Consider the following 22,176-nt stretch of genomic DNA (forward strand, 5'->3'; position numbering starts at 1 on the left):
TTTTCCTACAAAAAAATAGAAACAGCCAATTTTCATATTGATATAGGTGTGCAGGAGATGAATATGAAGTTTAAAATGTGTGTGTAATACACTGCTCAAAAAATAAAGGGAACACTAAAATAACACATCCTAGATCTGAATGAATGAAATATTCTTATTAAATACTTTTTTCTTTACATAGTTGAATGTGCTGACAACAAAATCACACAAATGATCAATGTAAATCAAATTTATCAACTCATGGAGGTCTGGATTTGGAGTCACACTCAAAATTAAAGTGGAAAACCACACTACAGGCTGATCCAACTTTGATGTAATGTCCTTAAAACAAGTCAAAATGAGGCTCAGTAGTGTGTGTGGCCTCCACGTGCCTGTATGACCTCCCTACAATGCCTGGGCATGCTCCTGATGAGGTGGCTCCTGGACAGTCTGTGGTGCAACGTGGCTTTGGTGGATGGAGCGAGACATGATGTCCCAGATGTGCTCAATTGGATTCAGGTCTGGGGAACGGGCGGGCCAGTCCATAGCATCAATGCCTTCCTCTTGCAGGAACTGCTGACACTCTCCAGCCACATGAGATCTAGCATTGTCTTGCATTAGGAGGAACCCAGGGCCAACCGCACCAGCATATGGTCTCACAAGGGGTCTGAGGATCTCATCTCGGTACCTAATGGCAGTCAGCCTACCTCTGGCGAGCACATGGAGGGCTGTGCGGCCCCCCAAAGAAATGCCACCCCACACCATGACTGACCCACCGCCAAACCGGTCATGCTGGAGGATGTTGCAGGCAGCAGAACGTTCTCCACGGCGTCTCCAGACTCTGTCACGTCTGTCACGTGCTCAGTGTGAACCTGCTTTCATCTGTGAAGAACACAGGGCGCCAGTGGGGAATTTGCCAATCTTGGTGTTCTCTGGCAAATGCCAAACGTCCTGCACGGTGTTGGGCTGTAAGCACAACCCCCACCTGTGGACGTCGGGCACTCATACCACCCTCATGGAGTCTGTTTCTGACCGTTTGAGCAGACACATGCACATTTGTGGCCTGCTGGAGGTCATTTTGCAGGGCTCTGGCAGTGCTCCTCCTGATCCTCCTTGCACAAAGGCGGAGGTAGCGGTCCTGCTGCTGGGTTGTTGTCTCCTGATGTACTGGCCTGTCTCCTGGTAGCGCCTCCATGCTCTGGACACTACGCTGACAGACATAGCAAACCTTCTTGCCACAGCTCGCATTGTTGTGCCATCCTGGATGAGCTGCACTACCTGAGCCACTTGTGTGGGTTGTAGACTCCGTCTCATGCTACCACTAGAGTGAAAGCACCGCCAGCATTCAAAAGTGACCAAAACATCAGCCAGGAAGCATAGGAACTGAGAAGTGGTCTGTGGTCACCACCTGCAGAACCACTCCTTTATTGGGGGTGTCTTGCTAATTGCCTATAATTTCCACCTTTTGTCTATTCCATTTGCACAACAGTATGTGAAATTTATTGTCAATCAGGGTTGCTTCCTAAGTGGACAGTTTGATTTCACAGAAGTGTGATTGACTTGGAGTTACATTGTGTTGTGTAAGTGTTCCCTTTATTTTTTTGAGCAGTGTATATACATACATACATACTAGAGGTCGACCGATTATGATTTTTCAACGCCGATACCGATTATCGGAGGACCAAAAAAAGCCGAAACCGATTAATCAGACGGTTTAAAAAATAAATAAAAAATAAAATAAAAGTGTAATGACAATTACAACAATACTGAATGAAGACGTTTCTTTTACCTTAATATAATACATCAATAAAATACATCAATAAAATCTATTTAGCCTCAAATAAATAATGAAACGTATTCAATTTGGTTTAAATAATTCAACAACAACGTGTTGGAGAAGAAAGTAAAAGTGTAATATGTGCCATGTAAAAAAGCTAACATTTAGGTTCCTTGCTCAGAACATGAGAACATATGAAAGCTGGTGGTTCCTTTTAACATGAGTCTTCAATATTCCCAGGTAAGACGTTTTAGGTTGTTGTAATAGGAATTATAGGACTATTTCTCTCTACCATTTGTATTTCATATACCTTTGACTATTGTATGTTCTTATATGCACTTTAGTATTGCCAGTGTAACAGAATAGCTCCCTCTCCTCGCCCCTACCTGGGCTCAAACCAGGAACACATCGACAACAGCCACCCTCAAAGCATCGTTACCCATCGCTCCACAAAAGCAGAGCGATGGGCAACTACTCCAAGTCTCAGAGCGAGTGATGCCACCGATTGAAACGCTATTAGCACGCACCCCGCTAACTAGCTAGCCATTTCACATCGGTTACACCAGCCTAATTTCGGGAGTTGATAGACTTGAAGTCATAAACAGTTCAATGCTTGAAGCATTGCGAAGAGCTGCTGGCAAATGCACGAAAGTGCTGTTTGAATGAATGCTTACGAGCTTGCTGCTGCCTACCATCGCTCAGTCAGACTGCTCTATCAAATCATAGACTTAATTATAACATAACACACAGAAATACGAGCCTTTGGTCATTGATATGGTCGAATCTGGAAACTATCATTTCGAAAACAAAACATTTATTATTTCAGTGAAATACGGAACCGTTCTGTATTTTATTATTATGGGTGGCATCCCAAAGTCTAAATATTGCTGTTGCATTGTACAACCTTCAATGTTGTCATGATTATCTACAATTCTGGCAAATTAATTAAGTTTTGTTAGAAATATATGGACTTCACGCAGTTCGCAACGAGCCAGGCGGCCCAAACTGCTGCATATACCTTGACTGCTTGCACGGAACGCAAAAGAAGTGACACAATTTCCCTAATTATAAGAAATTCATGTTAGCAGGCAATATTAACTATATATGCAGGTTTAAAAAATATATACTTGTGTATTGATTTTAAAGAAAGGAATTGATGTTTATGGTTAGGTTTGGTGCAACGACAGTGCTAAATCATCACCCGTTTGGTGAAGTAGGCTGTGATTCGATGAGAAATTAACAGGCACCGCATCGATTATATGCAACGCAGGTGACGCTAGATAAACTAGTAATGTCAGCCATGTTTATGTAGTTAACTAGTGATTATGTTTGATTGTTTTTTATAAGATAAGTTTAATCCTAGCTAGAAACTTACCTTGGCTTCTTGCTGCCCTCGCGTAGCAGGTAGTCAGCCTGCGATGCAGGCTCCTTGTGGAGTGCAATGTAAGGCAGGTGGTTAGAGCGTTGGACTAGTAACCGGACGGTTGCAAAAACGAATCCCCAAGCTGACAAGGTAAAAATCTGTCGTTCTGCCCCTGAACAAGGCAGTTAACCCACCGTTCCTAGGCCTTCATTGAAAATAAGAATGTGTTCTTAACTGACTTGCCTAGTTAAATTAAGGTGTTAAAAAAGATTTAAAATTTCGGCCAAATCGGTGTCCAAAAATACCCTTTTCCGAATGTTATGAAAACTTGAAATCGGCCCTAATTAATCGGCCATTCCGATTAATCGGTCGACCTCTAATATATATACACACACATATGTGTGTATATATATTTTTCTATAGGACGCTAAACTGGAACCATCAACCTGTCTAGCCAGTTAATATACACGTGTATATTAGGGATGCGAGATTATCGGAATTGGCCGATTAGCTAAAAATGGCAACATCGGTATCGGCAAAGCTGACGTGCATACCTACAGTGGGGAGAACAAGTATTTGATACACTGCCGATTTTGCAGGTTTTCCTACTTACAAATTATGTAGAGGTCTGTAATTTTTATAGGTACACTTCAACTGTGAGAGACGGAATCTAAAACAAAATTCCAGAAAATCACATTGTATGATTAAGTAATTAATTTGCTCCCACGAGTTACACAGTAATGGCATCACTGCTATTAGCTTCACGACTTACATACTATGGAATGCCGTTTGGGTCTTTGCGTGTCAAAGATACAGTAGCACTGTCAAAGCTGTACAAAAAAGTCTGCAAACAGCCACGAACGATGTGTTTACAATACCACTTTGGTAAAGCATCATTTGTTCGACTGCAACTTCTGGGGTAGCTAGCTTTAGCTTGGTACCTAGCTAGCATCAATACAACCAGCCTGAAAACAATGACCAGTAGAACCTGCAGTCATTTTCATTATTCTTAGCAATGATTTAGGAATCCTTGTGTAAGTATTAGCTAGGTTGCCACTTGTTCGCCTATTGAAATTGAACTTCAGTTCATGAAAAATAAATACCTAGTCAGCAACTTAACCCTGTTGCCCAAAGCTAATATTATAAGCAGCCAGCTAGCTTCATCTGGCTAGTGAGAGTCGACCACACCTGGTTATGTGTTGTGAAGCTAGCCACAATAGTGGAATTTGCGGTTTGCCTTCAACATAAAAGTATGTCATTTACAGTAATGCAAATGAATACAAATAGTATAACTATGCCATACTTTTATTTTGAAGGCTAACCGCAAAGTCCACTATTGTGGCTAATCCTTAATGTGGCTAGCTTCACATAGATGGGTCTGACCACCATTAATCAAATAAGAACTATCTTATAAATGAGGGTTATTTTAGATGACACCTAGCTATATAGTTGGCTTGCTATTTGACACGTCAGTGTTATTTGATGTTTATCTTTTTTGACACGCAAGACCCAAACGGAGTTCAATAGAAATCCTGGTAGAGAATGAAACGACTAAACAAATGGACAACGAAACACAGCAAGTAAGTGAAAGAAATAGGTTTTGATTCTGTTTTACTGGTAATGGGGACATACGTAAATGCCAACAAATAACTTTTTTGTGTGTGTGTGTAACCTTACCCAGGCAAGTCAGTTAAGAACAAATTATTATTTACAATGACGGCCTGGAAGACGGTGGGTCAATTGTGTGCCGCACTATGGGACTCTCAATCACGGCCGGATATGATAGCCTCGATTCGAGTCAGGGACTGTAGTGTCACCTCTTGCACTGAGATGCAGTGCCTTAGACCGCTGCATCCATGTGTGTTTAACTATGTAACTGTACTAGAATGTGTAAAAGGCCACTAAAGTTGTAAATAACGTAGTTTTTTTGGTTAGAAAAATGTGATATTGGGGCATCACTAGTGTATATATTATTATCCTATCTATAGGAGGCTTAACTGGAACCATCAACCTGGCTAACCTGTTCTTGAAACCACCAGTTGTCTTCTGGGGATGGACATTAACAGTTGGACACTTGCCCAATGGGCAAGTCGACAGCATTTTTTATTTTACTTGTCCAAAGGTTAAGATGACTTGCCTGAAATGTAGCTGTTTACACAAACAAGCACCATATACTGAACTATCTTCAATGTTAACATGGGAGGCATCAAAAATATAGATTTTATTAAAGGAGTTGAGTCGTATAAATGTTGGAATGTAAGTACTGTAGGTTAGCCTATATGGAGAGAAGTTGAATGTGGGAGGAGACCTGCCAATGTATGCAAAGGAGTTTGTCGCTATCCTATTGCCCTCAAGTACATTTTGATTAATCTCATGATACAGTAACTCATTCTTGTTATGTCATTGCAATATTTCTCATCTGTTCTGAGACTGTCCGCATCAGCGATCACTCATCAGTCTAATTTTTGACCTCATACCAGCAAAGTTCTCCATCAGCTCACTGCTCTGTCTCCCCTCTGTTCTCAGATCAGTGCTGTGCGCTTGCCACGGGAGCCCAGTAACCCAGAGAGGCTGAAGGGCTTTGGCTACGCCGAGTTTGATGATGTGGACTCCCTCCTGAGGGCGCTGACTCTCAATGAGGAGGTAAGGAAAGGGCGCAAGGAATAGCACCAGGAAGGATCAAAGGGTCTTAACTAGAGTTCCATTCTTCAGAACACTGATCAATGCAATGCATGATGACCCACTCACTTAGTTGGGATTCATCCCATAGATATTTTTCTATAATTTCAACCCATATCAACATCCATTCAACTTTGGTTATTGACTACAAGGGACAAAGAACAAATGTTAATTTAGTAACAGAGAGCTTTTCGTAAATGCGTTAATCAAATGAATTGTTCAAGACCAATATATTGCATTTTAATGTAAATGACAGGTAAATTGTTTCCAGCTATCACACTGGAACATGCAGGTATGGAAAGAAGATGAGTTGGTTAATTTAGGCCACATTATTGGTAATGACTTGCTTGTTCCCTGCACCTCTGACCTAACAGAACCTGGGAAACCGCAGGATCCGGGTGGATATTGCAGATCAGTCCAACGACAAGGGTGAGTTATACACAAAATCTGAAGCACATGGGCACCCCCAGGTACTTTCCCCAGTTGCTGGAGTTGTAGGCAGACTCATGCAAAACAGAAAGGGAAATGCCGCACACTGCTGCTCATGCGCCCAGGTGATATTTATTTACAACGTTTCGACCCTTAGGTCTTCATCAGGCATCCATACCTAAGGGTCGAAACGTTGTAAATAAATATCACCTGGGCGCATGAGCAGCAGTGTGTGGCATTTTCCTTTCTGTTTTCCATGAGTTATACACAACCCATGATTCTAGCTTTCTACTGTACTATGGGAACAGAATGGCCAAATGTTATATCACTTGACCTGGGCTTTGTAAGCATCATAGATCAAATGGTAGTAACACATCAAAACTGTAGTAGCATCTTTTTTGTCCGATGTTAGGCTGGATTTTTACTCCAAACGTTCCTCGTAGCAAGATGTCAATGACTCGTACGTAAAGTTACAAGCTAAAGCATGTTCTGGAATCTCTGTGGTTTGTGGAGATGTTGCAGAGTCTCTATGGAGTACATCTACAGGAGTTTAAATCCAGCCTTAGACTTTATGGGGAGGTTTCCTGGGCACAGATTAAGCCTAGTCCTGGGCTATAAAGCTAATGGAGAATATTGCAAGTGCTTTTAGTCCAGGACTAGGCTTATTCTGCTTCCGGGAAACCAATCATATGTCAGGAGAACATTTGATGCACATCCCACATTTCTCATAGAATGCCGGGGCAAAAAAAACACTGAAGAAGTGCTAGGGCAACAAAAAATGTTTACTAATGTGGTGCAGAAATAAGGCACCTGGGGGCATTTACAGTGTGTTGGCCTTTATCTTCTAATTCTATACCTAACCTCCTATGGCCAGAGGGGAGAGATAATGGCCAGATGGGCGGACGGGACAGGATGGGCCGTATGGGAGACATGGGGGGCCCCGACAAGACAGACAGTGACGACTGGAGGGCCCGGCCCACTGCTGACGCTGATGACGGACCCCCAAAGAGAGAGGAATCCGCTTTCGGTGAGTCACTCCCTCTAAGCTCAAAGTGGCCTCAGCAAGCACACATCCCTTCTTTTTTAAAGCACCCTGCTAAAATTGGGAGGGCGATGCCTCACGGCTTGGCTCTTGTAAGCACGGGTACACCAAGGAAGGAGAGAAAAGGCACAGTGTCGCAAATGAGGCTATGGCGGACCTCTTTCTTAATGTCCAATGTCCTTTGTCTCAAGGCTACGTGCTACACTATTTATCTGAAATGTTAAGCATGCATGGTCATGTTTTAGGCTGTCCATCATACAGTTCAAGTTCTTATCTTCAACCTTATGACAAGAACTGCGTACGTTCTGTAACTTTTACTTAATATTGCTTAGATCTCAACAGACAGTCACTTGATTTGCATGCCTTTCGTAATTGTATTAACTGACATTTTCTTTCTGTCCCTCTCAGGGTCACGCGACCGCTATGGAGACCGTGACGGGCCGAGACGGGACAATGACCGCGGATTTGGCGGCGACCGGGACCGCGGATTTGGCGGCGACCGGGACCGCGGATTTGGCGGCGACCGGGACGGCGGCAGAGACCGTGGCTTCGGCGGCAGAGACCGCTATGACGACCGGGGAGGTGAGAGCGGAGGTAAAACCACTGCTCAAAACTTAGCATATCATCGACAATCTAGAATAAGCTTCACTTTGTTATCCAGATCCTCCTCTGTCAGAATGTCATCAGTCCATCAAGCCTCCTGTATGATTATGAATGTCAATCCATATGCTCTTTTTTGCTCTTAGCCTTGCTAATTTCCGACTAATGGCACTTCCCGACAGTGCGTTTTTGAAAATCTGAATGTCTTTATGCATGCTCCACTGTACAACATCACAGCTGATAAATCGTGAGGATTTTCTATCTGAAGGGTGTTCTCACTTTGCGACTTACAGCTCAGCTCCCGTGCCGTCGTGACATTGTCTGTCATTTCCACTAGTATAAATAGTTCAGAATTTATACTTTTCTCAAACCGACACACCATGCTGAGTAGCAAGGTCCTGCAGTTACATTGATCTGACTGTGGTTGCTGGTGCTAAAATCTATTCGTTTCTCAAGTATGGCAGCTGTATTTTTTTGTTTTGTGAACAGCTTGTAAAGTCTTGGCCCTTGTACTCCCTCTACTCCACCACAGCCTTTGGCTCCCGCAGGGACCGGGATGATGGCGGGCGACGTGCCTTTGGCAGTGGCTACCGCCGTGATGATGACGGGGGTGGTGGTGGCCGCTACGGGGAACGGGATCGCTACGGCGGGGACAGAGAGGACCGATATGAGAGGCGCGAGGAGAGAGGAGGTGAGGGTAATTGACCCTCAAATTACATTCAATATTATTTTGCTTATTGCAGTATATTCTGTATGATGTCAACCACATGTCCATCCTCTTACACCTGCTGACACCATCCTCCCCTCAGGTCCCCTGCCTAGGTCCCCCTTTAATTACTGAGCAGTGTTGTATTATATAATATGAACAGGTCTCCCTTGGTGATGATGTATCCAAGGTTCAAATACAGATTAAATTAATGCAAAATATGTCATCCCGAATCCACTGTCCCCCCCCTATCCTCCACACCCAGGTGGTACCACCCAGAGACCCAAGCTGGTCCTGAAGCCACGCAGCACGCCCAAGGAGGAGGAGCAGGCCCGCAGCGGTGGTGGGGGAGCTGCCCCAGCTGCTCCAGCGACTGCCCCCAGCTCTGGCCGTGCCTCCATCTTCGGAGCAGCCAAGCCCGTGGACACTGCAGCTAAGGAGCGGGAGGTGGAGGAGAAACTCCAGAGGCAGCTGGAAGAGGACAAGACCAGGGGCTTTGATAGGAAACCCCGCGACAGAGACAGGTGTGGTGTTGAGGGTGTAGCTGGAAAGTGCCAGAGCTGAAATGTTCTCTCAAATTTTGTGCACAAATTTGTTTGCATCCCTGTTAGTGAGCATTTCTCCTTTGTCAAGATAATCCATCTACCTGGCAGGTTTGGCACATCAAGTAGCTGATTAAACAGCATGATCATTACACAGGTGCACCTTGGGCTGTGGACAAGGTGCACCTGTGTAATGATCAAGGCTGTTTTGTCACTACTCAATGCCACAAGTTAAGGGATCGTGCAATTGGCATGCTGACTGCAGGAATGTCCACCTGAACAGTTGCCAGAGAATTAAATGTTAATTTCTCTACCATAAGCCGCCTCCATTTTAGAGAATTTTTCAGTGCGTCCAACCGGCCTCATAACTGCAGGCCACATGTAACCATGCCAGCCCAGGACCTCCACATCCGGCTTCTTTACCTGCGGTATCGTCTGAGACCAGCCACTCAAATAGCTGATGAAAATGAGGAGTATTTCTTTCTGTAATAAAGCCCTTTTGTGGGGGGAAAACTTGTTCTGGGTGGGTGGGCTCAGCTCTCCAGGGGGTGGGCCTATGCCCACCCGAGGCTGCACCCCTGTCCAGTCATGTGAAATCCATAGATTAGGGCCTAATTAACTTATTTCAATTGTCTGATTTCCTTATTTGAACTGTAACTTAGTAAAATCGTTGAGATTGCTGCATGTTGCGTTTTTACATTTTTGTTGAATATATTTACTCAATCTTTCTCTTCTGTGCTTAGGGACCCAAGTTGGAGGAGTGAGGAGCCACCTTCTGAGCGACCTGCTACACGCTCCCGCACAGGAAGTGAGTCATCACAGACGGGAAGTACATCTGGAGGAAGAGGTGATCAACCTTATTGATCTTCTGAGTTTTATCCAGTTCTCTTTGTAGTCTCTTTACTTGTGGTGTGAGCACGCATACATGATCAACTTTTAAATGTCAACCACACTATCCATTGTATTTTCACTGTAGATATGTTTTTTGTCAGCTATCAAATTAGTGGTTCCTTGCAACAGCCACTCCTTTTCAGCAGTATTTCAAGGAATGTGTATATATGGTGTGATCTGTTGCATAAATATGTGTTTATATACAGTACCAGTCAAAAGTTTGGGGACACCAACTCATTCAAGTGTTTTTTGTTTATTTACTATTTTCTACATTGCAGAATACTAGTGACATCGAAACTATGAAATAACACATATGGAATCATGTAGTAACCCAAAAAAGTGTTAAACTAATCAATATTTACATTTGAGATTCTTCAAAGTAGCCACCCTTTGCCTTGACGACAGCTTAGCACACTCTTGGCATTCTCTCAAGCAGCTTCATGAGGTAGTCACCTGGAATGCTTGAAGGAGTTCCCACATATGGTGAGCACTCGTTTGCTGCTTTTCCTTCACTCCAACTCATCCTAAACCTTCTCAGTTGGGTTGAGGTCGGGTGATTGTGGAGGCCAGGTCATCAGATGCAGCACTCCATCACTCTCCTTCTTGGTCAAATAGCCCTTACACAGCCTGGAGGTGTGTGTTGGGTCATTGTCCTGTTGAAAAACAATGATTGTCCCACTAAGTGCAAACCAGATGGGATGGTGTATCGCTGCAGAATGCTGTGGTTGCAATGCTGGTTAAGGGTGCCTTGAATTCTAAATAAATCAGACAGTGTCACCAGCAAAGCACCCCCACACCATCACCTCCATGCTTCACAGTGGGAACCACACATGCAACGATCACCTTCTCTGCGTCTCACAAAGACACGGCGGTTGGAACCAAAAATCTCAAATTTGGACTGATCAGACCAAAGGACCGATTTCCACTGGTCTAATGTACATTGCTCATGTTTCTTGGCCCAAGCAAGTCTCTTCTTATTGGTGTCCTTCGGTAGTGGTTTCTTTACAGCAATTTGACCATGAACACCTGATTCACAGTCTCCTCTGAACAGTTGATTTTGAGATTAGGGGTGCATGATATCTCGGTTAACATATTGGCTATAAATGCCAACATCGCTATTGGCCCGATGTCTAGTTTAACACCGATGTGAAAAACCGATGTCAAAGCTGACGTGCATACCAATATAACGTAGGTAGATGATATAATGATGCCACAAAAAATAGAGCGCTACACATGCAACACAGATCCTAACCCAGCCCACAATGTCTGCTGTGTGGATCTATTTTGAAGTTTCAAAGGAAGATAACAAAAAGGCCATATGCAACGTTTGTGCTGCTATTATTTCCTGAGAGGAGAAAGTGAAATCGTCCAATACCACAAACGTAATTACTAATTTGAAAGTGCATCACCCCCAGACGTTCAGCGACCACTTAGAATAAAAGCAGAAAAAAAACTAACCGCACCTCCAACTGAACTAGTTCAAGTCGAGCAGTCATTTGAAAGAGTTTCAGCGAGACAACTCAAAAGCTCAATCCATTAACGGCAAGATAATGGAATTCATTGCCCTTGACAATCAACCGTTCTCTGTCGTGGATGATGTTGGCTTTCGCCCGACTGGTCGAGCACCTAGAGCCCCGGTACACACTAAGTAGGTGCTATTTTTCAGATGTTGCCCCACCTGGAGTTGCACAGTATTGTTGAAATGCATATCCATTAGCTACTTGCTAATGGGTGTCACTGATATTAGCTTCATGACTGACATTTGGACCAGCGACGTCAGCCCCATGAGCATGCTGAGTCTGACAGCACAGTGGGTCGATGAGGATTTCCTACTGAGGAAAGCTGTATTGCATGCTCAAGAATGTGCTGGTTCTTATACGGCTGCTGCCTTTTCAATGGCATTTGAGAACATGTTTCAAACTTGGAAAATCCCAAAGAACAAATACACGCTGTGCTATGTGATAATACACGTAACATGACAAAGGCTTTGGAAGAATGCGGAGTCTCCAGTTTGCCATGCATGGTACACACGCTGCAACTGGCTGTAAACGAATGTTTTGGCCCAAAGCCTACTCAATAAATTGGATGCAGTCTATCACAGTGCCATCCGTTTTGTCACCAAAGCCCCATATACTACCCACCACTGCGACCTGTACACTCGTTGGCTGGCCCTCGCTTCATACTCGTCGCCAAACCCACTGGCTCCAGGTCATCTACAAGACCCTGCTAGGTAAAGTCCCCCCGTATCTCAGCTCGCTGGTCACCATAGCAGCACCTACCTGTAGCACGTGCTCCAGCAGGTATATCTCTCTGGTCACCCCCAAAACCAATTCTTCCTTTGGCCGCCTCTCCTTCCAGTTCTCTGCTGCCAATGACTGGAACGAACTACAAAAATCTCAAACTGGAAACACTTATCTCCCTCACTAGCTTTAAGCACCAGCTGTCAGAGCAGCTCATAGATTACTGCACCTGTACATAGCCCATCTATAATTTAGCCCAAACAACTACCTCTTTACCTACTGTATTTATTTATTTATTTATTTTGCTCCTTCGCACCCCATTATTTCTATCTCTACTTTGCACATTCTTCCACTGCAAACCAACCAATCCAGTGTTTTTACTTGCTATATTGTATTTACTTCGCCACCATGGCCTTTTTTATATTTTTATAGATATATATATATTTTGTTTGCCTTCACCTCCCTTATCTCACCTCACTTGCTCACATTGTATATAGACTTATTTTTCACTGTATTATTGACTGTATGTTTGTTTTACTCCATGTGTAACTATGTGTTGTATGTGTCGAACTGCTTTGCTTTATCTTGGTCAGGTCACAATTGTAAATGAGAACGTGTTCTCAACTTGCCTACCTGGTTAAATAAAGGTGAAATAAAATAAATAAATAAAAAAGCGGCATATCTGACAGTGGCAACAGGTAGGAAGATAGTGGGTCATTTTAAATACTCACAGCCTGCAAGCAATACAGGAGGATCTTGGAGTGAAAACAAATAGGCTTAAGCAAGATGTTTCCACCAGATGGAACAGTACTTTTTACATGGAGAGCCTGCTGGAATATAAAGAAGTGCTTGGCGTGTACGTAGACGGAGTTACCTGACACTATCAGCACAAACCAGTGGACTCTCATTGAAAACATGAACACACTCCTAGCTCCATTCGAACTGACTCGAGAAATAAGCTCATCAACTGCGTTTGAAGCAGACGTGATACCCTCTGTCATGGCACTGAAGCATCTGATCAACAAAACTGCCGACACAGTCCGTAGGGTTAACTTGCAAAAGTACTCTACTAGAGGCCGTGAACAAGCGATTTGGTGGCATTCTCTCTGAGCCTCTACGGTGTTGCCACCATGCTCTACGGTAGGTACAAGGACTGCTACTTGGATGCAGACATGAAATCTGGTTTACGTGAAAAGTTACACAGCTGGACAAGACGGAAACGGACACAGTGATGGTGCGTGCGCACAGAGTACCCACGACAGAGGCCACAGACAGCTGAAACTTCACTGACATGTTTGAAATCCTGGTTGGGAATTAAACAAATTAACAATGAAACCGCACAGCAAGTAAGTGAAAGAAATAGGTTTTGATTGTTTTACTGGTAATGGGGACATACGTAAATGCCAACCTTTTGGTCAGTATGTGTTTCAACTATTTAACTGTACTAGAATGCTTAAGGCTGCCAACTTTATGTATCTGGGTTTTTTTTGCAAGGGAAATATCGGTGCAGCCCTAGTTGAGATGTCTTACATTTATTTGGGCTGCAATCTGAGGTGCTGTTAATTGCTGATTTCTGAGGCTGGTAACTAATGGCCATCCTCTGCAGCAGAGGTAACTCTGGGTCTTCCTTTCCTGTGGCGGTCCTCATGAGAGCCAGTTTCATCATAGCGCTTGATGGTTTTTGCGACTGCACTTGAAGAAACTTTCAAAGTCCGTATTGACTAACAATCATGTCTTAAAGTAATGATGGACTGTCATTTCTCTTTGCTTATTTGAGCTGTTCTTGCCGTAATATAGGTTTTTCTGTATACCACCCCTACCTTGTCACAACAACTGATTGGCTCAAACGCATTAAGAAGGAAAGGAATTCCAAAATGTACTTTTAATAAAGTATACCTGTTAATTGAAATGCATTCCCTGTGACTACCTCATGAAGCTGGTTGAGAGAACGCCAAGAGTGTGCAAAGCTGTCAAGGCAAAGTGTGGCTACTTTGAAGAATCTCATATAAAATATATTTTGATTTTAACATGTTTTTGGTTACTATATGATTCCATATGTGTTATTTCAGAATTTTGATGTCTTCAATATTATTAAAAAATTTAGAAAATAGTAAAAATAAAGAAAAACCCTTGAATGAGTACTTCCGACTGTTACTGTGTGTATGCCTTCCTTTCCTCTTCCGTCTGCACCGAACTAAAAAGACGGCATGGGTGAATATAACAAATTTGTTTTCAATACAAGTTAAAGGAGAGGCGCAGAGGTAGCCCCTTTTACGCCCGAGACAACCCAAACAGTCAGTTTTAATACTGAAATCTCACCCTCTTTTGTCCAGTCTCGCGGCGCAGAGAGAGCGAGCGATCAGTTGAGAATGAAGTATTCAGTGGTAAGGAGGACGACCCTCCCTCTCCCGGAGCTCGCCCTACTTCCGCCAACTCTTCCACATCTTCCTCCAAGGAGCCCCTCAAGGTGATGCCCGCACCACCACCCAAGGAGAATGCCTGGGCCAAGCGCCCTGCGGTGAGCGCAGGGTCCACCCCTGTCTCCCCCAGTGACGCGGCATGTCCCAAACTGAGGTCAGAACACGTTCTTATACGTCTTGTATATTGTATAGCATCTGTAGATAACGGTGTGGCCAATTTGTCACATCATTACCAAAAGCCTGTCTTATAGTGACTGAGGCAAAAAAAATGCTTGGACTTTTTGCTTTGCAAGCGAGCTAGCTAAAGGTCTGAATGTCCGGTCTCTTTCAGCTCAAGTTCTGCAGATGAAAGAGGATCTGGAAGGGGTAAGGCACTCGGACTGCAAAGAACTTGTGTTTGTGTGTTTTTGTTAGTGGTTCATTCCAAATAAGGTGTAATGGAGACTTTGTCCTAATCTAATCCCAGAGTGGACCAACTAGGCCTTTCGGTCCTACTCTCAGATTAAGAGATTTTGCTCTGAAGTCAAGCGTGAGTGTTACTGACACTTTGGGGTTTTATTCACCCCCTCGCCCTTGAATGACTGCTGGATTGTGATATCTAACATCACATTCCAATTCTAAAAGGAAATGATTGATTTTTTTCCACTTTCTCGGGGTTTGGTGATTTAGCTAAAGCAGGGGCGATTGGGTGGATTGGGACGAGGCCACAACTTGACTAACATGGATCAAAATAGTGTAGCACTGCCCAATTATGGTTCTGGATAATCTCTCCTGTTGGTTCTCTTGCCTGTTTCATTGGCTAGCTATCTCAGGACTCCTTATTGCAACTAAAGCACTGGTTTGAAGGGTTGGCAAAAAGCAATATGGAAGGTCCCAACTACCTTGCCCACCAGTATTTCACAAAATTATTTCAAATTGATTGTGATGGGACATCAGAAGCAACTTTGAAGTATTGGAATCCAACTCTAATTTACTGAATTATCAGTTGGTATAAAACCCAGGAGAGAAGAGGTAGCAGGAACCAAACTGGGCAGCCCTGGTGTAAAGTTAAAGTGGGGAACCCTTGATCCTGTATGGGTGCAGTGTCTGATTCTTTCCCAGGGTTGTGCTCTGTAGGCACCAAACACCTAGTTTTCAACCTTCAACACCCCTTCCCATAATATGTTTTGAAAGTTCTCGTTTGTGCCTCCTGAACATGACCCTGTTGTCAAGCTCTTGACAGATTCTTCCATTAATATGTGGTTAGCTCCTGGGAAATGACGTAAGATTATTCATTTTTTAATGGATATAGTTTATTAATCAGGTGACGTTTGTCAAGTCAGCAAAAGCAGCAGACCCTGCGGCCATTAAGGAAAATGGGTTCCCTAGGCCTGGGTTGTATTCAAGATCACAGAAGTTAGACGTGTGAACCTCCCATTTGACAATACATGTTTTGCTTAACTGCAAATGTTACGATCTTGAATGCAACCCTGGGCCAGAGGCGGTGTGGAATGCTATTGTGGAGTGTAGCCTTAAGTGGAGTTCCAGCCACCCAAACCCCTCCCTCCATCCTCACTGTTTGGGCTCTCCCTTCCAGAAGAGAATAAAGTGGACGGTGTGCGTCGGGACCGGGGCCCCCCACGGGGGAGAGGGGGGGCTGCGGGGCCTGGAGCAGGGCGGGGCCGAGGAGAAGGGGCCAACAGAGATCGACGAAGGGAGGAAGACAGGTCAGCCCAAAACGAGCGGCAATAGTGGAACAGGCAGGGAGGGTATTGCAGCCAGGGCACCTCTAAAGACTGGTTTCTGGTCGGTATGTCAACTGTTGGAAATTAAGAAAGTTAAAAGCAATGCAATTGCCCCTATTATTAGGTTAAATGCTTGCTAGCCTAATGGAAGTGCCTTCACTAGGGCCTAATACTCTCCTCAGTGAGGATATTACGGATGCAAGCTGTAATTTCTCAACTCTTGGCTCTCCCGAACATGACGGCACAGCATTAGGACTCGCTTACCTCCACTACAAAAGCACAAAATGATCATTTGGAGGATTTGAACATCATGTCACAAACACAGAAATGTTGACTTATGTAAATATTGACAAATAATTGATGCGGCTACAGAACAGGGGTCTCTTACAGTAGCTCGCAGCCCACCTAATGAGTAGCTTGCCAAACAATTTTGAAAGTACATGCGATTTTCACGTGTTCCACCGCAAACTTTCATTAACAAATCTCACAAGTGTCAGACACCCCAAGCTCCCAACTAGCCAAAACTAACACTATCTGCCAATTAATTTCCATCAATATTGCCCCTGTCTGTGTGGTGCACACGTTTGTCTGTCACTGATGTGATAACTGCCTTGTGGGTTGACACATACTTTCTCAATTAAATGTTATTAAGTACATTTATCTATTTATTTGCAAACATTTATGACATGAGCAGTACAAAATCATCGCTAGACCGGCAAATTTAGATGGCACATTCCTCACTCGCTAGATGTGCAATTAAAGGGTAATTGAACAAAAAAAATAACAAATCTGAGCTACATATAAAATAAATCGGATTTGATTAAAGCATGGACATGGACTCTGAACATCCAATTTTGTTGTTTCTCTATGAACAACAAATTGAGTGACAATTCCCCCAAAAATTTAAAACCAGAATTTGACCGAACTTAATTTAAAGAATATTAAACAATTTAGGGGGAAATCACATTTTATCGGGCCCGGGAAGTGCTTTAGGTTGTGTACATAACCATGTTTTTTCACACCAATGTTAGGCAGTGATCCTCGATTCCTTTCCCTAACAATTTTTTTTTATCAAGCCCCATACAATCACACCTGAGCTTGATCATTAGTTGAGTAGGCAAGCTTGTGTGGGTGGGGGTGTAACAAATGTCATGTTTGGGGTAGCCTACTTGAGGACCGGCGAAAACACTCCTATTGATGACTAACTGTTAACCAGCCTTTAGAGGTTATACGAGAGATTGTGAGGGTGTGAATACTATTAGTCTTCTCCTGCATTTACAGTTATGAGTGGATTATATTGGATCAATTTGACTGGGAAAGATTTGGTGTCATACTGTTGAACGGTGTGCTAGTGCACTCACAGGCTCTGACCCTCAAGACTTAGCTGGACAGTGAAGTTTAACTTAGTGTTTATTCTGATTGTAGAAAGGATAACAGAAGAGACCGGGACTCAAGACCAGCACCAGAGCCAAAGAAATACGAAGAGTCCCCAACTCCCGTGAGTCCTGGTGTCACATCAAGTGCTCTTGACCCACCCCATAGTGGATTTGGATTTTCCTCAAACTCCCACACAGTTGAGTTCAGTTTTCAAAACCTGAAACTCCCCCTGAACAATTTCGTCTTTCACTGAACCTGTCCCCCAAACTGTCTTCAGTCCTTTACCCCATAATCTTCTCACATTGGCTTCAGTGTTCTACTGAAACTGCCCATGGAACCAATCTTTTAGAGTATCCCTCAATGTCGCCAGCTTTTTCCTCAGTCTTTTTGTTCTTTCTTTTTGGCTTTTATTGCAAAATTCACACATCAGGGAAAAACATGGGTCCCGCTTAATGAAAAGTTTACTGATATTTATATAAATAGTTACCCACACATATTATTGTGGGGGCGATAGGCATTGGTTAAAGCTCAATGTTATTAAATTCTCCCAACCATCATATCTAAGCCAATCGACTTGATTGGAGATATACAACACACTTCCTGCCCCTCGTCCTGAGCCGTTCCGGCCTTTACCGAGAACCACATACTGGATGTTTTTAACAGGGTCATTAGCAATTGACTGAGTATTTTCTGTGCCTACCTAGCTCAGATTGAAGACGTCGGATTAAAATGAGGTTATAGCATCCATAAAGTGACAATTGGATTTGAAAATGTTGGGATTGACTGTTAACCTCTCTGGCACCAGTGGGACGGTAGCGTTCCACCTCGACAACAGCAAGTGAAATTGCAGGGCGCCAAATTCAAAACAACAGAAATCCCATAATTAAAATTCCACAAACATACAAGTATTATACACAATTTTTAAAGATAAACTTCTTGTAAATCCAACCGATTTCAAAAAGGATTTATGGCAGAAGCACACCATGCGATTATGTTAGGTCAGCGCCTAGCCACAGAAAACCATACAGCCATTTTCAAACCAAGGAGAGGTGTCACAAGTCAGAAATAGCGTTCAAATTAATCACTTACCTTTGATCTTCATCGGAATGCACTCCCAGGAATCCCAGTTCCATAATAAATGTTTGTTTTGTTCGATATAGTCCATCATTTAAGTCCAAATACCTCCTTTTTGTTTGCGCGTTCACTTAACAATTCCAAATTCACAAGGCGCAGGCACTTAGTCCAGACAAAGTCAAAACAGTTCCATTACAGTTCATAGAAATATGTCAAACGATGTATATAATCAATCTTTAGGATGTTTTTATCATAAATCGGCAATAATATTCCAACCGGACAATTCCTTTGACTTTAGAAATGAAAGGGAACGCAGCTCGCTCTCACGTGACTAAACTAATGGCATTCTGCCAGACCACTGGTTCAAACAGCTCTTATTCGCTTCCCCTTCATAGTAGAAGCCTGAAACAAGGGTCTAAAGACTGTTGACATCTAGTGGAAGCCTTAGGAAGTGCAATATGACCCCATAGACACTGTATATTCGATAGGCAATGACTTGAAAAACTACAAACCTCAGATTTCCCACTTCCTGGTTGGATTTTTTCTCAGGTTTTTGCCTGCCATATGAGTTCTGTTATGCTCACAGGCATCATTCAAACAGTTTTAGAAACTTCAGAGTTTTCTATCCAAATCTACTAATAATATGCATATATTAGCAACTGGGCCTGAGTAGCAGGCAGTTTACTTTGGGCACCTTATTCATCCAAGCTACTCAATACTTCCCCCTAGTCCCAAATAAGTTAAACATTGAGTTATTTTACCTGAAATGCACAAGGTCCTCTACTGCGACAATTAATCCACACATAAAACGGGCAACCGAATCGTTTCTAGTCATCTTTCCTCCTTCAAGGATTTTTCTTCTTTGAACTTTATGGTGAGTGGCATCTAAACTTTCATAGTATTACCAAGATGACCGACAACACAGTTTCTTTCAATCACCCACGTGGGTATAACCAATGAGGAGATGGCACGTGGGTATCTGCTTCTATAAACCAATGAGAAGATGGGAGAGGCAGGACTTGCAGCGCGATCTGCGTCACAAATAGAACTGACTTCTATTTTAGCCCTTGGTAACTGCTCGCGAGCAGTGGGTGCAATAATTGAATAATATAGGTTTCTAAATTTATTTTGTAACACGAGTGGTGTAGTCGGTGTTATTTTAATGCTTAGGCTATGCACTAAATCAAATATTTGTCACATTGCGCACATGTTAGTCCTATACCATGGAATTGAGGCAAAAATTACAGCATACAATTAGCTAAATGGAACTCAACTGATTGAACATGAAAAGGATTTCATTATGATTGAATAATATAGGCCTATAGCCAATTGTCTTTAATGCAGTTATCTCGGTTTTCATTTGAAGCATCTTTTTACCCTTTGCTTGTTTATAACAATTGCAAAGACATTAGCGACTTGGTATTGTAGTCAACTTCGTTCTGAAGTTATCGGTGGTCAATCTTGATTCTTTGTTTATCGAGGAGAGTATGTATGAAGTGACACGGAGGGCAAAAAAAAGCATTGAACGACCCAGTTAGCTGTTCTACGAGTGCTCTGAGGTAAATTTGTGTTTTAAGTACAACTTTTGTTACAATGGTTTTGGAAAAAGGCTCTGAAATTTAACAAGGTGGCTACGAAGGTCCTACGGGTGAATTTAGCATTAAGATGCTTTTGCGAAACCGGGTTCTGGACATTAAATTGAGACAATTTACACTTTGAAGTGCAAATTACATTTCTGAAGACACCTTTTGCATGTGGAAATCTGTAATCACTTTCCGGTGTAAAAATAATGGAAACTAAAAATTATGTTAAGTGTGAAGTAGGCATTGGTCTGAAGCAGGAAAAGAAAATAAATTCACATGAGCACCACAATGCATGCTCCACCAAGGTTTTCCACCACACAGCTTTGACCAACTACAGTAGCTATGATGGTATGTATGCAGGTTGCTTAGGATTGAAACCTTCTCATACAGCCCAATTCCTACTCTTCAGATGAATAATGGACTTTACATTGTCCTACTAAAATGTGTAAATACAGTACCAGTCATAAGTTTGGACACCTACTCATTCTAGGGTTTTTCTTTTTATTATTTTCTACATTGTAGAATAATAGTGAATACAACTATGAAATAACACATGGAATCATTTAGTAACCAAAAAGTGTTAACCAAATCAAAATCTATTTTATATTTGAGATTCTTCAAAGTAGCCACCCTTTGCCTTGATGACAGCTTTGCACACTCTTGGCATTCTCTCAACCAGCTTAATGAGGCAGTCACCTGGATTGCATTTCAATTAACAGGTGTGCCTTGTTGAGCCAATCAGTTGTTGTATTTGTTTTTATTTAGGATCCCCATTACAATACATTCACAGATTTCACAACAGACTGTGCCCCCTCAGGCCCTTACTCCACCACTACTACATATCTACAGTACAAAATCTGTGTATAGTGCATATGTTATCGTGTGTGTATGCATGTGCCTATGTTTGTTGCTTCGCAGTCCCTGCTGTTCCATAAGGTGTGTTTTTTATTTTTATTTTACTGCTTTCATCAGTTACTTGATGTGGAATAGAGTTCCATGTAGTCATGGCTCTATGTAGTACTGTGCTCCTCCCATAGTTTGTTCTGGACTGTGAAGAGTCTGTGAAGAGACGTCTTGTGGGATATGCATTAGTTTCTGAGCTTTGCGCCAGTAGTTAAAACAGACAGCTCAGTGCATTCAACATGTCAATACCTCTCTTAAATAAAAGTAGTCATGAAGTCTATTTCTCCTCCACTTTCAGCCAGGAGAGATTGACATGCATATTATTAATATTAGCTCTCTGTACATCCAAGGGCCAGCCGTGCTCCCCTGTTCTCAGTCAATTGCAACTTTCCTAAGTCCTTTCTTGTGGCACCTGACCACACGACTTAACAGTAGTCCAGGTGCGACAAAACTAGGGCCTGTAGGACCTGCCTTGTTGATAGTGTTAAGAAGGCAGAGCAGCGCTTTGTTATAGACAGACTTCTCCCCATCTTAACTACTCTTGACTCAATGTTTTGACCATGACAGTTTACAATCCAGGGTTACTTCAAGCAGTTTAGTCATCTCAACTTGCTCAATTTCCATATGATTTATTACAAGATTTAGTTGAGATTTAGGGTTTAGTGAATGGTTTGTCCCAAAAAGAATGCTTTTAGTTTAAGAAATATTTAGGACTAGCTTATTCCTTGCCACCCACTCTGAAACTAACTTTTCCAAGTTGTCTGACACCGGTGGCTTGTCATGTTAATAGACAATACTTTTTTCACGTCTTCCACACTCACTTTACAGAATTCAAAATGATAATGCT

General features: G+C 42.8%; 1 protein-coding gene and 1 non-coding gene across 10 annotated transcripts in view; both read left to right on the forward strand.

Annotated features, from left to right (window-relative positions):
- LOC139536236 (eukaryotic translation initiation factor 4B-like) overlaps positions 1 to 22,176 on the forward strand; it is a 39,021-nt gene that overhangs the window by 14,513 nt on the left and 2,332 nt on the right. Inside the window, exons 4-14 of one of the 9 annotated variants that reach the window (XM_071336576.1) lie at positions 5,646 to 5,762; positions 6,173 to 6,227; positions 7,102 to 7,254; positions 7,678 to 7,863; positions 8,402 to 8,566; positions 8,841 to 9,099; positions 9,861 to 9,964; positions 14,582 to 14,822; positions 15,000 to 15,034; positions 16,245 to 16,374; positions 17,818 to 17,965. In XM_071336576.1, the coding sequence (XP_071192677.1) occupies positions 5,646 to 5,762; positions 6,173 to 6,227; positions 7,102 to 7,254; positions 7,678 to 7,863; positions 8,402 to 8,566; positions 8,841 to 9,099; positions 9,861 to 9,964; positions 14,582 to 14,822; positions 15,000 to 15,034; positions 16,245 to 16,374; positions 17,818 to 17,965 (1,593 nt within the window). The remainder of the gene's footprint in view (positions 1 to 5,645; positions 5,763 to 6,172; positions 6,228 to 7,101; positions 7,255 to 7,677; positions 7,864 to 8,401; positions 8,567 to 8,840; positions 9,100 to 9,860; positions 9,965 to 14,581; positions 14,823 to 14,999; positions 15,035 to 16,244; positions 16,375 to 17,817; positions 17,966 to 22,176) is intronic. The other 8 variants (XM_071336578.1, XM_071336577.1, XR_011667280.1 and 5 more) reach the window with 8 other exon arrangements.
- On the forward strand, positions 7,301 to 7,476 carry LOC139536632 (small nucleolar RNA SNORA81). Its single transcript, XR_011667357.1, has one exon. It is a non-coding gene; the product is annotated as a small nucleolar RNA SNORA81 (small nucleolar RNA).

The sequence above is a fragment of the Salvelinus alpinus genome, chromosome 12 (genome assembly GCF_045679555.1).
Source record: "Salvelinus alpinus chromosome 12, SLU_Salpinus.1, whole genome shotgun sequence".
NCBI classification, from domain to species: domain Eukaryota; kingdom Metazoa; phylum Chordata; class Actinopteri; order Salmoniformes; family Salmonidae; genus Salvelinus; species Salvelinus alpinus.